At 27.0% G+C, this 18,835-nt stretch overlaps 1 protein-coding gene and 2 pseudogenes across 1 annotated transcript; 1 reads left to right on the forward strand and 2 right to left on the reverse strand.

The window, feature by feature from the left end:
• Window positions 1–2,236: 2,236 nt before the first annotated feature.
• LOC126551900 (uncharacterized) lies at window positions 2,237–3,748 on the forward strand (annotated as a pseudogene).
• A 340-nt stretch (window positions 3,749–4,088) lies between these two features.
• LOC114122528 (putative nuclease HARBI1) lies at window positions 4,089–13,267 on the reverse strand (annotated as a pseudogene).
• Window positions 13,268–13,295: 28 nt separating this feature from the next.
• On the reverse strand, window positions 13,296–15,953 carry LOC126552708 (insulin receptor substrate 1-like). Its single transcript, XM_050207460.1, has 5 exons — window positions 15,819–15,953; window positions 15,174–15,228; window positions 14,957–15,105; window positions 14,580–14,751; window positions 13,296–13,463 (listed from the first exon to the last, which is right to left on the reverse strand). Exons 1-5 carry the CDS (start codon window positions 15,843–15,845, stop codon window positions 13,429–13,431), a joined length of 438 nt encoding a protein of 145 aa, XP_050063417.1. The 5' UTR covers window positions 15,846–15,953; the 3' UTR covers window positions 13,296–13,428.
• Window positions 15,954–18,835: the final 2,882 nt, after the last annotated feature.

The raw sequence follows: 18,835 nt of genomic DNA on the forward strand, positions 1-18,835 counted from the left end.
TTTGTATTAACATACGCAGTGGCAGGACAAAATGCTGTTCGATTTTTTTGATTTTCGCACACTAAGTATCTAAATAAGTTATAAATTAAGATTTTACTAGCTAGCTAAACAAACCAAATCCTAAAATAATAATAATATTATTTCTACTCACATTTTGTTATTTCGACTTCTACTTTTATAATACCTGTAGTTTAAATTGTCCACAAATATTTGTGACTTAAGTCTAACACCAGGAATTATTGTGTATGCTGTCGCATGAAATAAAAATATAATACAAATAAAATAATAATTATAATTAACATTTAATTTATGGCTATTGCTATTTGTAAGTAATATTTACCTTTATATAAATATATGTATATAATTTAGTACTTACTGTTTACTTCTTCATCTACATCTACATCTACAATAATTTCTTCTGGAAGATTGGGAAGAAGTAAAACATAATTATGGTCATGTAAATGATTCATATTGAATATTAATATTGAAAAAAAACCCAGATATATGTATAACTGAAAGTTTAGAGAGTTTAACCAAACAAAATATAAACCACAATACTAGAGTTGATGTATAAAACTGTTCTGTAAATTTCCCGCAATGAAGTATAATAAATAAAAGAAAACTAACATGGTATTTTGTAGATAAGTAAAATGTCATAAATTAAACAAAAATAACTCCATATTATCTTGACATAAATTGATTTTATATATTACATCCTATACATCTTATCTTGTCGTTACAATATGATCTACTTATTTAATAAACTTGGACTCATTTGTAATGAGCACTTATGCTTCTCTTAGTAAGTTCTATTTTGTTGTTACTGTCTATTACTGTTTTTACCTTTGTTTAATTATTATTTTATTTTTATTTGTATATAATCGCCGTGTATTGTTTGGCGTCTACCTATTTATTGTTATATTATTCATATTCATTACTACAAATTGTGTTGTACCATTGGGCTCTTAGCCCGTTCATACATACATATGGTTATATAATCTATTTATATTATTAATACTTTAGTAGAGTTTTTAGATTTCAAGAGTTTCAAGATCTCGAATATTATATATAGCTGAATACAATTGATGCTAACTAATCCATACGTATTAAACACAAAATACATATTAAACTAATTTAATAAACTAAAATAAAGAGTAAACAAGGTAAGCTATATAAATATATTCCTATTTTTCAAAAATAATTGTTAATATTAAAATATTTTTGATGAAGATAATTATTTAAACGTTTTATATTAATTAAACAAATACAATCAATACACTTTATATTTTAAACTACTGAAGTATAAATGCATAACAAAAATAATAAATAATAATATATTATGTATTTAAATTTTATTTATATTTTTAATTATATTAATTAAACAAATACAATCAATACACTTTATATTTTAAACTACTGAAGTATAAATGCATAACAAAAATAATAAATAATAATATATTATGTATTTAAATTTTATTTATATTTTTAATTATATTAATTAAACAAATACAATCAATACACTTTATATTTTAAACTACTGAAGTATAAATGCATAACAAATATAATAAATAATAATATATTATGTATTTAAATTTTATTTATATTATGAATGCATTGAGCCATGGTATTTACATTTTATTCATATTATAAATGTATTTATCCATGGTATTTACATTTTATTTATAATAAAGATATATCTAATACAAAATTTAAGTTTGTAGAGTCTACAATAATGACAGAAGTAAAAACAATAGAGCATTATAATATTGTTGGATTTAGATTGCCTTAATTTCAAAGATTTTCTTTTTAAGCGGTTTTATTCTTAAAAATGAGCTTTTAAGTTTTGACGATTCAGATTACAAATTCGTTTACTTTTTAATACAAAATTTCCCTAACGCCAGTTTAATAAAAATTATGTTGGTAATGGAGAATATTTGAGGTTATATCCTGTTATCAAATTTATGTTTGTCGGAGAACGACCCCCATCTCGGCCGGCGTAGTCATGGCACAGCATTTTAGAATAAATGTGGTAAATGGTAATGATAATAGCTATAATTATGAATTATTGGCTAAATATTTTTTTTTCTTTGATAATTATTAATGATTACTGATTGAAGCTTACTAAGCAGTAAAACTTAAACTCATCGTAAATTGTTCCTTGTTTTTCTATTATTTTTTTATTAAATTTTTTGGTTTTACTGTACTATTTGATCGTTTTATTCGTTTTTTTTCTACAATGGACACGAAAAAATACAGAAAGCCAAATACTACAGATAAACAAAAAAAACTACTAGTAGACTTCATGGTATTACATCCAGAACTGGTGTCTGAGAAAAATACCTCGAAGTCTACAGTAAAACATAGGCAAAAGCTGTGGGAAAGAATTTCAGAAGTTTTGAACTCTGAAGTTGGTCCAAATAAATCTTGGAGTGAGTGGAGAAAGGTATGTATAATAATATATTGTAATTGTATTATATAGTTGTGTAATGATTTTTAATAGTTTTATTATTTTTTTTTTTTTGCTTACTCAGACATGGTGTGATTTAAAAACAAATGTTAAGAGTAAGACAGGGTTGAACAGAAAGGAAAGGAATAAAACTGGTGGTGGAGAAATAGATTTAGAAGTGTTTAGTGAATTTGAAAATAAGACATTGGAACTACTCGGTCCGACAATAGTTGAAGGACATAGTTCCGTGCAAGAAAGCACTGCTGATATTTCGTTTTTTTGTACCACATTTGTAAGTTTATTATGTAGGCTAATAATGTACTAATATAGTTGCTAATGTTACATTAAATACTAATCTTGTGTATTATAGTGAATTGTAATTTAGTTAGATTATTGTTGAGACAAAATGCTAAATTTCCATAGTGTTTTAAAAGAACAAACAATATTAAATTATTTGGTAACAAATAACATTTATTTAATTATTAGATTAAATTATATATTATTAATTATTTTAATATTAACTGTTCAATTTTATAATATACAAAAAATCAACACAAAGCTTAAATGAGTCAAATATAGAATTGGTCAATGATATGCCTGCTATGATAGATGATGTCTCAGATGAAAATATTATGTGGGATGATGGGTTTGTTATATTTAAAAATATATAAATGTATGTCGTATGAGTGTAATTTCTTTTATCTCAGTTGCTTGACTCAAGGACTTGAAGATCTTTTAACAAGTGTAGAAGATATTAATAAAGTAGTTGATGATAATTGTGCTAATGACGCTATAACGAATGGGCCAACCGTATCACAACCATCAATTAGGTTTGTATAGTTCTATTATTTGGAAAAAAATGTTCTTACATACTTAAAAATGTATAATAAATATTAAACGTATACGTATTTTCTAATTAATTAAATTAATTTGTTCATAGAAATGTATATAGTGGTAAAAAAAATCAAAAATCAACAACTTACAGAATACTGTTGCTGCCACCAGATCATTTGCTGCTATAAACCAAAAAAAAAACAAAAATTAAGTCTAATTATTATGAAAGAAAATTAATATTGCTGGAAAGAATTGCTGCAGCTGAGGAAAAAAAAGCTGAAGCTTTAACGAGTATTGCTCAAAGTTTGGAAAGTAGATATAAAATTTAACTGCTTGTTAAGCGCTTATTTAAAATTGTTTATTGGTTTTCTTCTTCTCTTCTTTGCTTAACTTTTATGCTTTATAAGTTTTTTTTATTAAAATCTTCTTACCTTGGATTTTTGGTTTTTATCTAATGTTAATTATTATTGGGTGCTTGAATATAAAAATATTGAGTTTATATATTTTTAGGGTTGGTATGCTTTGATTGTATGCTTGAAAAGAATATTTAAGATAGTATAATGATGATTTTAACTATTTTGAATTAACAGTTCAAATTATATATTATTATATGTTAAATACAGTGTTGGGCAATACAAATAATAATATACCTACTATAGGTATATTAGTCATTATTGACTAATTTTAAAATTCATTTTTAAAAAAGTAACTTCAGTTATAATGCCTTATTTTTTGTCTTATGAATGTAAAAGTAACATAATTTTAATAGTTTCTAAAGTAATTTACCCAACACTGGTTAAATGTTAATAATATATTAATAAATTATATTTTATAATACTAATAATAATATAATATTTATAAAAACAAATAATTAGAATACCAAACACAAATTTGAAAAAACATTGTTTATTACTGACTAAGGGGTTTGCTTGTTTTTAACAGTATTAGACACTGCATGCTTGTTATAAAATGTATTAATACGTATAACAAAAAATAATGAAATTTTTAATAGATGTTGATTTTTATTAATGTCTTGTAAAATATGAACGTATGACCAGTTTGTTGCATACGACGACCAATTGTTAAATGTTGACCTACTTCAGGGTCAGGATTAGTCTGTGCACCATACATTCCAAAGTCGAAATTTGCAGGATCATCGGGTTCATTTATTGGAACAGGTATGTTATCATTAATGCACATGTTATGGATAATGGTACAAGCTATAATAATTTTTGATACTCTCTCTGGGTGGTAGTGCAAAACTCTATGCTTCAGTAAACATCTAATTATAATTTAATAAAATAAATGTTTGAATTATTTACATATTATTTATTTAGCCTAAAGAGAATATGTACCTAAAGTACATTTTCAGAATACCATTACATCTTTCAATTGTTGACCTTGTACTTGTATGCCAATTATTATAACCAGCATCAGGAGAATCTGACGCTGGGTCACTTAGTGGTGTTAAAAGCCAAGATCTTAGTGGATATCCTGAATCACCTTCAGAAGATATTTTACTGAATATATAAAATGTATCTTATACCAATTACAGAGAAGATTGGTAATTTATACCTAAGAGAAAATATGATGAATGACCATTACTATGTAAATTTTCCATGTACGTTGATAGGTACACAACTTTGACGCCATATATAGGAGTCATGAGTACTGCCAGGAAAGTTAGCATTTACGTTTAAAATTCTAGCATCTGAATCACAAACCTTGAAATGGCTTGAATTGTATAATGTAATGAAATGTGAAAGTAATAGTATATAGTATTCAAGAAAGTATTAACTACCAGGTAAGTATTAGGTAAGTAGTAGGTAAGTATTACACTTTACACGTCGCTTAATAAATCTAGTTAATAAAAAATAGTGTTTTGTGTAATTATTTCAGTTACTACATACAAATAACAATTTTATGAATTTCTCATGTATACAAAAAGTTATTTTTGAATGTACAAAAATAAAGGTACCTGTTTTATTTTAATAAGATTCAAGCTTTACATAACTTATATTTATTGTTATTTGTTTATGATTTAAACTAAATTTATTACTGTACTACTTAAATGGTTACTTTAGTGCCTTTTTTTTATTACTTACTAGTTGAGTGTTCAAACTGTGATATCCTTTCCTGTTCAAGTAAATATGTTCCGGATATATTCCATTAGAATTAGGTGGAAAAATTGCTATATGGGTGCAATCTATGCAACCTATAACTCCCGGTACATCAGTTTTTTCGTAAAATCTAAATATTATTAATAAACAGTTTTACATTTTTAGTATAACTGTAAAGGTAATTTATATTCAGTTTTTATGAATATAGGACATAAGGTATGTCGTATGAGTGAAGACCGATATTATATTAGGTACCCATATATTTAAGTATTAAATTATTTAAATTGATTTTTTTTTTGTGATTATTTAATTACAGTTATAGCCTATATAGGTATTAAAATAATAATGTATTTATGTAGACCCCCTCCCATGTCAGTACCTAATGCCTTAAACCTTGATATTTAAATAATTTAGGTATAATATTCACCCTCTCCTGATAGTATTAAGTTTTTCAAAACTATCTGGAAAATGGATATAACGCTTGACAACGTCAGATATATTCATTGCATCAGTGACCTCAGTTATGCATCGACTCACAGAAGCTTGGCTTAAGCCTGAAGATCTGTTATCTCCTATATCAAGTTGATAAGATCCACTTGCAAAAAATCGCAATGCTGTCAAAACCTATTAATAATTTAAAATTGTACATCAAATTGATTGACAATTTTTATTAGGTACTATACTTACACCTACTTTAAACGTAGAAAAATTACTTATTAAATACCTTTCTTTCTATTGAAATTGACGATTTTCTTGTTGGTTCAGACATATAAGGCGTTAATACTTCAATGAGTTCACCAGCCCACCCTTTACTTAGGCGGAATTTTTTAATAAACTGTTAATCAGATAGTTCTAAAATTAAATAAGGGCGATAATAATTAACAATTAAATAAAGGATGTGTTTGGGGTCCCAAACAACCGTTGTTACAATGCTGATTTTATTTAAATTCTTAACTTTTCCCGGGAAATAACGTAAAAAATCTAGCCGCTAGAATATTATATTTATTTAACTGCCTTAATATATATATAATTTATTTAATGAATATAGTCAATAGGTACCATATTCAATATGAAATAAATTTTAAATATGCTTTAGAACTAATTATAATTTTTGTAAAAAGGACATAATATATTGAACGAACCTTCAAAAACATTTAGAGCTTGGTAAAATCGACGATGATGATTATCTACAGCGTCTAACTCTACAAATTCTAATTGCTGTAAAATCATCATTTGTTCATATTCTTAAAAAGCCATCTTTTAAATTTGGGTTTACACTACAAGTAGGTAAATAAATAACGAATAATTGTATTGAAAAAAAATGATTCAAGTTTAAGAATTTCCACTTTTAATTAACGTTTATTGTTTGGTAGGTGTAAATACGTTTTGATTAAAACAATAAAATTAGATAGATAATGATAATAAAACGTACGAACACTCTATTCGTATGGTGGATAAGTAATCGTAAGAGAACTACGAATAATTACGTATACGTATGTACGATATAAATTCAAGAATACGGTTTTTTAATATACTACGTAAAAATGGCGGTTTACGTACGCTTTGGTCGTTCATTTTTCTTACGTTACATTCGAGAATAGACCCCCAGAATTGTTTGATATTGTTACCAGTCACATGATCCACGGACCGTGTGGTACTTTTAACATGACATCACCATGCATGGAAGATGTAACAAACGTTTTCCGAAACCCTTTACCAATGATACTATTACGGATATCGATGGTTATCCATTGTATCGTCGCAGAGACTCTGAGCATGGTGGTCACACATTTACAATACGAAAGTCGAATTCTACAATTGAAATTGATAATCGGTGGGTAGTTCCGTACTCACCATTGCTGTCAAAAGCGTATAAGGCTCATTATTAATGTCGTATTTTGCAGTTCCGTCAAATCCATTAAGTACATTTGTAAATATGTTAATAAAGGTAGTGATTTAGCCGTATTTGAAATACAAAATATAAACAAAAACGACGAAATAGCAAGATACCAGATGGGTAGATATATTAGCAGCAGCGAAGCTATCTGTCGTATTTTCAGTTTTCCCATACGCGAAAGAGAACCTTCTGTTCAGCATCTTGCAGTACATCTTGAAAACGGTCAACGAGTATATTTTACCGAAGAAAATATTCTCCAAAGAGCATTGAGACACCGAAAACGATACTAACTGAATTCTTTACATTATGTCAAAAATCTGATGTATTCGGCCAATTTGCAAAAACATTATTATACACCCATGTTCCACGTTGTTTTACATGGAATAAAATAGGGAAAAAGTGGGAACCCCGTAAGCAAGGAAAACCACATCCATCGATCCCAGGCATATTTAAAGCTAAGACATTGGGACGATTTTACACTGTACATCCTAAACAACGTAATTGCTTCTTTTTACGTTTATTGCTGATGAATATTCCGGAACCAACGTCTTTCGAATATTTGCGAACAGTGAACGATCGAGTGTTCAATACATATCAAGATGCATGTTGCGAGTTGCAACTACTGGAAGCAGATAATCATTGGGACTTGACACTTTCTGATGCAGCGTTGACATAGTCTTTATCGTTATATAACAGATAATATTTCTGGGAGTTACATCCATTAAAAACTGTATAAGTTTTTTACCCAGACTTTTTTTAAAATTGTATTTTATATTCCAAGAATTAATCTAATTAGAACTAAATATACACTTAAACTTTATTCTAGTTTATCAAATAAAGGATTTTTATAGAACGAAGTATTTACTTAATGAATAAACATTTTTACTAGTGTATAATAACTTAAACTAACCTATTTGTAATGGGTATTGAATTTAAAAAGCTAATTAAAATACAGTAGAAACAATTTATAATGACATTGGTTGAAATGACCTTAGATTGAAAGTCCCTCAAAAAATCCTATATTGTATGTACTAATTTGTATCAATTATTATGATGTATGTATAATAACTGTATAGCTATGACGGTTATTTTTGGTTATATTGGAAAAATGTTGTCCAAAAAAAAATGCTGAAGAACTAGAAAAAAATAAAGCATGATTTTTATACTAAGTTCAATTTAAAATAATAGTTTAACTAATTAAAATAAATAAATGTTTTTATCTTCACTTTTTACTATATGTATTGGTTATTGGTTATAATGACCATAGACCTTATTAAAGTATAAGATACTGTGAATTTTACTGTCATTATAAACAGTTTCCCAACCTAATTGTAATGGTTACCCACAAGTGTACTGCTTTATAGTTATCTAAACCATCTTCCTACTCTACAAAAAAAAAATGTGATTATAAAATATTCTAACAGTGGCGTAGCTATCATCGGGCAAAGCAGGGCAGTGCCCTGGGGTCCTTAGAGTTTAGGGGCCATAAGAGCTATTGGTAAATTTTATAAAAACATTCGTAAAATAATTAAAATAAAATTGAAAAAAGGTTGGATATTTTTATTATGATAATTGAATATTAGAAATTTAATACAAATATTGTATACCTATAAATACATAAAATATGCAATGATCGGTGTTTGACTACACGGCAAAGCAAAATTAAAAAACATTTTGACGAATTAGCTTCTGATCACCAATTTGTGCACTGTTTATCAAATAAAATTTATGTGCCAGTTAATTAACTATAGAGGTTAATCGTATAATCAAAATATCTTACGAATGGTTGTACTGTAAAAATGTATATTATCTTATTTTGCTTTTACTTAATACGTTAGTAGTGTTTTAAAAATAAATTGTTCTAAATTCTAGTACAAATTTGAGATTCCTTGTACAAGTTTTCTGGCCCCGCATGGGGATTCAGGAATGGTGTAACAATATGCAGTGTTGGCATAACCAGAATCTGCCATTATTAAGCTATTTCCCCAATTTTGAGTAACATGTAAATCATTATTTATTTTTGAATGTGAAAATATTGTAGAGTCATGTGTTGAACCTATCCAGCGAACAACCATATCCATAATTTTCCACTTAGGAGAGACTACAGTCTCGACATTAAACGAAAACCATCTTTTTCGGTTACGGAAATATTCTGCATTTGGTCCACCTTGAGTTAAATTTTCATTTTCAATTTCAATTTTTGTTATTAAATTAAAATTTGTAAAAAATTAGACATTTAAACAAAGAATAGCAATATTAACTAGTTAATTTGTTGTTTTGTTGAAATTACAAATAATTTTTAGTGGGGGACTTCAAACTTTTAGATACAGAATGACATTTTCCAAACATTGAGATTAATTTAAAGCAAAAAAGTAAAAAGTTATTAATAATAAAATAAATGCAAAGTTTTATTATAGACTAAATGTCAGTAGCATATCCAGGGTAAAATTGTTAAACACTATGTTTTCATTTTTTACATTTTTAAGCATTTTTTAATGTTAGGTTCACTAATCCCCCCCCCCCCCCAAAAAAAAAAAAAATCTGGGTATTTCACTGTTAGCTGCTATGCCAATACTATATTATTATAGGTACCTACTACTTAATAAATATATACCTACATAATATATAATATTACAATTAAGATAGGTTTTTAACTACAGTAAAATGTAAATCATAAACCAAGTACATCATTTTGTACAACAATTCTATAATACTCACTAGGGCTTTGAATTTTAATATGAGTACAGTCAATCACCCCAATAACCAACGGAATTTTGGCTATACCATAAAATTGTTTATGAAGCTCTTTTATTTCGTCATTTGTTTCTGGCATTTTAATTATACGAGGACGAAGTTTTGCCAAGGCTACACTTACATCATGTACTATAACACGTGCAGCAGATTTACTTACACCAATAACATCTCTAGCACTAATTAAAAAAGATCCTGTAGCATAAAATCTCAGATCTAATAATAGTTTTAGTGTAGGACCTAGGTTTTATGGCATGATTTCTATAGGTCCATAAAAAAACAGTTACTGAATATTTTATTTGGATTAATTTTTGAATAATATAAATACTACTATGTACATAACCTGTCTGTATTTGATGATATTATAGGGCCATTCATATTTAATATCATCATAACCATTTCTTTAGATAATCTAAAGCGATTTTTAAAATTTAGTTCAGGCCAAGTACTAAAATGATCAACCCTAAGTTAGGTACAGTATATAGTCTGCGCTGATAATTTAAATACTCTTGAAATTCAACGTCATCGTCATAAAAAAGTATTTCATTTTCGAAATTCATAGTTAGTAAGTATCTATCTGAATTCAAATTATGAAGAAAAATAGAAGTGAAACGTATTAAAATGTACTCGCTAAAATTATTATCACAAAAAAATCAGTGATAATTATCAAATTAACTAACAGTTAAAAAGTTAATCGGAAGAAATAGTAGCGGTTAGTTCAACTATCGGTTAAACCTGATGGTTAGCTTAACTGGAGTTCGAAAAACAGTTTAACTGCCGGTTAATGATGAATCAATGGTCGATGTTGAAGTGTAGAATTAGTTTTGCTGTTAACGCCTTGATTTTTTTCCAACAATCTCTGAAAATTCAAAGATCACAAAATTTCAACATATGTGGAAAAATGTAAATAAATGTACAATTTCAATAATAAGATATTATAATTTTGATTGTTTAGTTATTTAACTAACTCTAAATATTATAAGTTTTAATTTATTATAATTCATTTGAATATGAATAATATTAAAACATTGATGTTCGATAAATTAACTACAAAGATTATTGCATACGATTTTTTCCTTTCACTGAAATTTTATTTACTAGAACAAATTTAAAGAATGTACTTACCAATGTAACAACATTACGGCTATTTGTTTGAGTGTTAACTATCGGTATTGCTGGTGGAGGGGATGGTAGTTGACGACGATGAAGTGTATGTATTTTTTTGCTGTTGCTGGCTTGATTTTTTTCCCAACAATCCCTTAAATTTCAATGTTTACAAATAGTAAAGATATTTTATTTTTTTATTTACATTTTATTATTTACATGAAAAACATTATTTAAATTCAAAAATTCAATTATAATTTATTATAATTTTTATTGTATTGTGATGTCACTACTTATCAGGTTCAATGAGGTAGGTATTGTGTTTTAAAAATGATTAAAACAAGAATATTAAGGTCTGATTAAGTATCTACAAAGGGTTTTTTATATATATTTTATTTTACAGATTATAAACAATATTTACCTTGCTTCCATTTTTTTTGTGATGTGTCATGTAATAATTGATCAAATTTTCTATTCGACTGCATATCAGTACTAATGTGGAATCTCGTCACTTGCTGATTGCTAGGACCTGTACTTGATGGTGGAGACGTTAGGTCAATCAGTTCGCTATTGGTACTGCTACTTTTTGTAGTTCTTAATCTTAACAATGCTGTCGATGTGGATGGTAATGGTGATGACAGTTTTGGAACTTTAACTAAATGATTTATTTTATTTGCTGCCTTGTATTACGGACTATCCCTAAAAATTTAATGTTTACAAAATTAGAAAATATCAATTTAAATGAAAAACATTATGTTAACTCACAGTTTCAATTATATAATATTATAATTTTGAATGTTTTGTTATTTAACAAAATCTACATATTATAAGTTTTAATTTATTAAAATGCATTTGAATATGAATAATGTTTGATTAAAGATTCATTTAGTGCAGGTGTAATATCCATAGCGTTTATTTTTGGATTAGCCTGTAAAGATATAATTAGGTTAGGGAAATATATTATTTTATTAAAACAATTATTTTTTAATACGATATTTATCAAGTCCATTATAACTTAATTTTAGCATATTGCATTTAAAGGTAATTGATAATAATTATTTAATAAATGTATTTTATGTGGTATGATTCATTCTAAAGAATAATTGTTTAATATTAATGTTTGATTATATGAGATACATGATAGTTTAATGTATATATTATGTTTCAATACATATTAAATGTAAGATAATTAATTTTAAGTAATGTATAATATGAACTACAATAATCAATCCTACATTCTTCCAACAAAGAAATTAAATTTAATGATTCAGTAGCTAACCGGTTCAATCGTTCAAAATGTAGGCTTCTGAACTAATTGAGATCTTGAATAATATTTTAGTACTAAAATAAACAATAGATACCTCTTGGATTAAAAAAAACCTTAAAAACCTTTATTTTGTTTCGAATTTATATTTTTTTCTATTGAGTCACTCAAATTAATTCATTATGTGATTTTGACACGGTACGCAACGGTCGCCAGTACAAAGTACAGGCACCGCAACAACCTAACCGCCACCACTGCTTACGACGATACGACTTAGTTGTCTCTCCCACCAACGTCCCAATGGCTAAACGGAACGGGAAGACAAGTCACTTATATTACACTTAATGTTTTCTTTATAATTAAAATTGTTCAATAAAATGTATATTATGATTTATGAGTATATAAAATTATAAATTTAGGTTACTCAAAATCCAGAAGATACCCTAAACACTGGATGCTACTATGTCACTACTACAAATCCGGGCTCTAATTATAATTATATGGGTTTTATGTTCCAATCATTAAAATAAAATAATTCACAACCTATAGCAGTTTTTGCTTCTTACTCTCTGGTAAAAGGTAAATTTAAAGGTTTTAATAATTAAAATGTAATTAAAATTAAACTGGTTTACTTTAGGGACTGTAATAGCTTATCTTATTCTAACAGCTATACTACTATTATAAAATAATGAAGTACTTATACATGGTATTATTAGTGAAGGGGCAACAACTTATCGAAAAATGTGGGAAGAATTTGGTATAAGCGGTAAAATAGACTTTATAAAAAATAACTTACAACAATCTAAGAAAATTGGGATATTTGCAGATACAGTGCATTTATTTAAAAACATTAGAAATTGTCTGTATAATAAAAAACACTTAAGTATAATTATGAAAGAGTATAATTTGTATTTATATAAATCAATTGATCATAATTGTTATTTATTAAACCCAGTATTTCTAAAATATAGATATAGCTTTTTTCATATTTTCTTCCGACCATGTTTGTCGTTCAGATTTTCGTGCATAGTGGGACACCATTCTCAACTACAGTGAACAAATTAAAAAACAATTAATTACTATGATAATAACTATAACCATAATAATCTATAACACCTATAATAAAATTAAAATATAAATAATATTATGTAAAAATGTACCATGGGTAAAATGACACACTGCTATGTCATTTTGCCTGATATTATACAAGTTTTTTTCAAAGATTTTATGGCAAAAGTATTATAATAAGCTTATTTATAAAACAATTGTAGTATAGCTTACCTTTTTATGTTCAACTTCTAGCAAAAAAAAATGAAGGAACATAAAAATTTGAATTTTTAAATGAATTTTTAAAAATGATTAAAAAAAAAGTTGATAAGACACAAAACACATTTTCGTTATCAAATTCTCTGATAAGGTCAAAACCAGTGGTCACTATATACAGTTATATGTAGGTGATTATAAATCACGTATTTAAAGCGTCTTTGGTTCCAAAATATCAATAATTCTAATCAAAACATCAATGTGTCATATTACCCTAATATGTCATATTAAGCCAGTCTCCCCTAAATTAATAATTGCAAAGAATTTAATAAATGAAAAATTATTAGAAAATATATTTAATTAAAAAAACCAAATAATTAATATTAATAATCAATAAAGTTTATAGTAAGTTTAATTAAATATAGTGTTTGGCAAAAAAAAATTCTATAAATTGCTCTTATATTACAGTACGGCCTTAAAATAGACTATAACTACTTATACTATAATTAATGAGTACAACACAATAAAGGCTTAAGCTTTACTATCAGGAAGGGTACAGGGAAAAAACCAGAAAAGTCACTTTTTTTCATTTCGAGATGAAATGAAACAAGAACAAGTTTTATCCTTTTTTTTTTTTAATTTCAAAACGTAATACATTTTCCTTGTATGCCTAAACTTCCGGTGGTCATAGCTCTCGACTAATCTGCTTTTTTCCCTTATTTGCTGGAAAGTTGAAAGATAGAATAGTACTTCAATACAAATAATTTGATCTGGTGTTTTCCCTGTACCTTTCAGTTATAGAATACAAGGCTCTTAGTTAAAGTACAGTCATTCATTAATTTTTTTTGTAGAGAATTTTTTTTAATTTTTACATAAATTGTAGAACATTAATTAAATTACCTTGCTTTTGAGTTTTATTATAGAACGTTTCGCGTATGATATCATGTAGCTTTAAAGATATTTTTGTGTCATATGTTTCCATCCATAGTTGGCCATATCCTAATGGTGAATCATCTTTCAGGAAAATATAAAAAATTGTCTCGTCAACACCGACATCTGTAATACTTGATATCTATAACAATACAAACTAATTTAATTCTGTAGTTAATAAGTTTGGAAGGCTATAACTTCCAAAATAATGGTTTTCGCACAAAATTTCAAACAGTTTCGAAATCAGCGTTGAAAAACACGTCTTTTTTAAAAAAAAAATTGAAATTCGTGAGGGGCGTGGTAAAGTGCATTTTAGCCCAAAAATATAAATGATTGTATATAAATACCATAATATCAATAGAATTTTGCTCCTCCGATTTAAATGTATAGTTAATTATGCTTATTTTTGTGTCACATATACGGAGTCTAGTCATGCCAAGTAAGTTTTTATTTAATCCCAATTCTTTTTTTAATATAGAAATTTGACAAACATAATCTGCAAAAATTTAATTTAATATATTGAAATAAATGAAAAATTATTGTATTAAATTATTATAAAATTACCTTTATATTGTTTCTTGACCTGACCTCGAACTGGTAGGCACTTTATAAACACATTCTGAAAATAAGAAACAAATTAATAGCTCTCTCAGATTAATCAAAAACTCTCTTAAATTGATAAAAAGTTATGCTCCATATATTTTATTGAATAATATATCAATTTAAATTTAAATTCTTGGTCAATAATATCATTGTAAATAATGTGTATAGTACACATTTTTTTGAAAAATAGGGGCTGGAAACAGTAACAGTAGGTGATCGGTAAGAACGCCGGTTTGTTTTGTTAATAAGCTGCAGCAGCATATTGTGCCGAATTTTTAATATTTATAAAAAATAACTAAGTAGCACATTATAATATAAGAGGCCTTATTTATTAGTTCATAGTTGTAATAGTATATAGAAAACCAATTTTAAGACCAAGATAAATCTATAATTTGGAGGGATGAACAAATTCCAAGTGCTATATGATTTCCATACAGCAAAAATAAGTCACAAATAGATCGCTATACGCTATAGTGAGTAAAAAATTTAAATTTTATAACTGGCCTCCCCAGCCATGGAGGTCTGGACACGCCTATGATTGTAGTTTGTGTAGTTCGTTATTAGTAAAGTTATTACAATAATATAATACAGGTAGGTAATACATACAGCTATACGACTAATCCACTTCGGCATTTTCTCAAGTCTACAGCAGTCAGCAAACCAAGAATTTGTAATATTGTAATTCAATATTTATTGACATCACAGATATATACTAATACCATTGATTATAGAATCAATTATTTTACGATTTTCATAATTAAAACAGCTGTTTATATTACTTAATTACTCAAGGTTTATAGATAATATAGGTTGCCTCATAGTCGTGTTAACAAAACGAATCCCCCGCATTCATTCCCCGTCATGTGACGTCATTGCCGTACACCACGACGAATACGGAATACAATTTATTTATATACCGCCGTATACGACACTTGTTTTATGTTTCGATTTTAGTGCTTACTAAAGTTTAAAATGTTTAATTACTGTTAAGTGTAGGTACTTGTAAGGATAGGCACGTAATGCTATAAATGTAGAATATAAATATTATATGAATAATACAAAAAATATGAAATTATTTTTATTTAAAAACACATAACAAACAAGTATAAAGTTATATTTTTATGTCATAAGTTTTCTATTTTTCTGTTGTCTGTTGGTTTAATTTAAGAAATTTAATATGTTTTCCATTATATAAAGCTAATGCAAAGAAATTAGGATATCATATATTTTTGAAATACGTCCATGCTGATACGTTTATCTGCGAATACGTTATTTCTTAATTTCGCGGACCATATGTAGTAGAAAACCAATATTCCTCAACCAAACTCTATGAATTTATATATTTCTGATAGATAATTACATGACGAATCGTTTTATATACAAATCATAGCTTAGGTTCAAATATATTTACAGAAAATCACGTATTGAACATAATTTATTCAGTATATTTGCATCGATTTAGCGGGTGTTATCGGTTTTGAACGTAAGCATATTTTTGCTTCATTTTTTACCCAAAATTTATGAACATATTTTTTTCTGATAGAAGATTATGTGATGAGTATTAATTATATTATATTATATTATATTATATTATAGTATTTATTATATTGCATATAACATTTGTCATAAACCTACAATTTTTTTTCTTTTATATTTCTTCAAAATCTGATATGTTTTGACGAATCAAAATATCGAAAAATTCACCTCATTAATTCGGTTTTAGGATTGATGGAAGTATTCCAACAGTAAAATATCAATAAGAACACCATTATGAACAATGAAAAAAAAAATCAGGTCGATAAGTGCAATATTAAAGAAATTAGGATTTCTTATATTTTTGAAAAACGTCCTTGCTGCTTAAGTCTATCTGCGAATACGTTATTTCTTAATTTTGCGGACCATATGTAGTAGAAAACCTATATTCCTCAACCAAACTCTATGAATTTATATATTTCTGATAGATAATTACATGACGAATCGTTTTATTTACAAATCATAGCTTAGGTTCAAATATATTTACAGAAAATCACGTATTGAACATAATTTATTCAGTATATTTGCATCGTTTTAGAGGGTTATTTTGGTATTGAACATAAGCCTATAAAACTTTTATTTCTTACCTAAACTTTATGAAGTTGTATTTTTCTGATAGACCAGGGCATGACGGTTAAGCTAATTTAATTTTTGTCATAGTACGAAAGATATTTTTTTCCTAAATCACTTCAAAAAATGTATATTGTGATAATCCAAAATATCGTAATTACAGTGGTTACTATTTTGAACATAAGTCTATTTATCCTTTAATTTTTACCCAAACTTTATGAAATTATATTTTTCTGATAGATAATATCACACTGAATCTTTATATATACAGAACTCACCTTAAAATAATTATAATTATGATTTATGAACTGGAACCTACTAAAAAACCATATTATGCTTTTTTAAAGCACCTGTTAAAGCATGTTTGAAAGAGTAATAAATTTCATAACTCACAAACGCAAATATAATTTTTACTTTTTATTTGATTTATTTAATACACCTCATTTCACAATTTTTTTTAAATATTTTTAAATGTTTATTCAGTTGTTGATACGTGTCTATCAATTTTTTAATTTTCTTTGGTTTTGTCTGAAATAGAATAACAATTTAGAAGAATTAGAAGATATAAAAAAACCAATTACACAAAAATAGTATATATGTATTTTTATAAATTGTGTTCATTGTTTTTATACTTTGTAACTCTATAAATAACTAGCTAAATAACTAGGTATGATCGCAACTTTGTGATACGCAGATGTCATGGCCGCCACTGGCAGTGATAGATAAGAAGTATACCGACCAACGTAGTACGGTGATAAAAATCACTGCCAGTTAATATTTCTTTCCATGCCAAATCGTGAATAGTACGTGAAGAATAGTACGTGCGCAGCCCAGAACGCAAATGCGTCTTAATGAGATCATACCTAGTTATTTAGCCATGTATAAAATAATATGACAAATATAAAATTGTAACGTTACGTGACCCTGGTAGCATGACGTTGGATATCCGGGTTGTGGGTGAGATGAGAAGTAGCTCCCGGCGTGATCAACGACGGTGATACAAATATGTATGATATGCGTATATTAATAATTATGCGTATATCGCGACGCCCACACTCACACAACGGCGGATTGTGAATACACTTATGCAATATTATTATCGTTATAAAATATACAATGTACGATGGTATATTATACTATGTGTACACAGGGTTGGACAGTATCTTCGATACAAGTATCTTAGATACAATTGTATCTTGTATCTAGTATCTCGATACTGCTTTTTTAGTATCTTGCCCTTGGAAATTATTTTTCAGTACCGATAAATCATAAAATATAGTTATATATGTGATAACTGATATATAATATATAATATCTGTAACACACGCACATTGAATTGGATTTTACGTCTGTACCTTATTAGATATCCATAATTTTACATATATAGACATATAGTCTATTATATTATACCTTTCGCGATAAAGTAGATATTAAACACGATAAAATTAGTAGATTAGATTTTTACACAGACACTGCCGGTTACAAAGGTGTTCTGTCTTCTGTGGACGTCATTATGTGAC

This window comes from Aphis gossypii, chromosome X (genome assembly GCF_020184175.1).
Source record: "Aphis gossypii isolate Hap1 chromosome X, ASM2018417v2, whole genome shotgun sequence".
NCBI classification, from domain to species: Eukaryota; Metazoa; Arthropoda; class Insecta; order Hemiptera; family Aphididae; genus Aphis; species Aphis gossypii.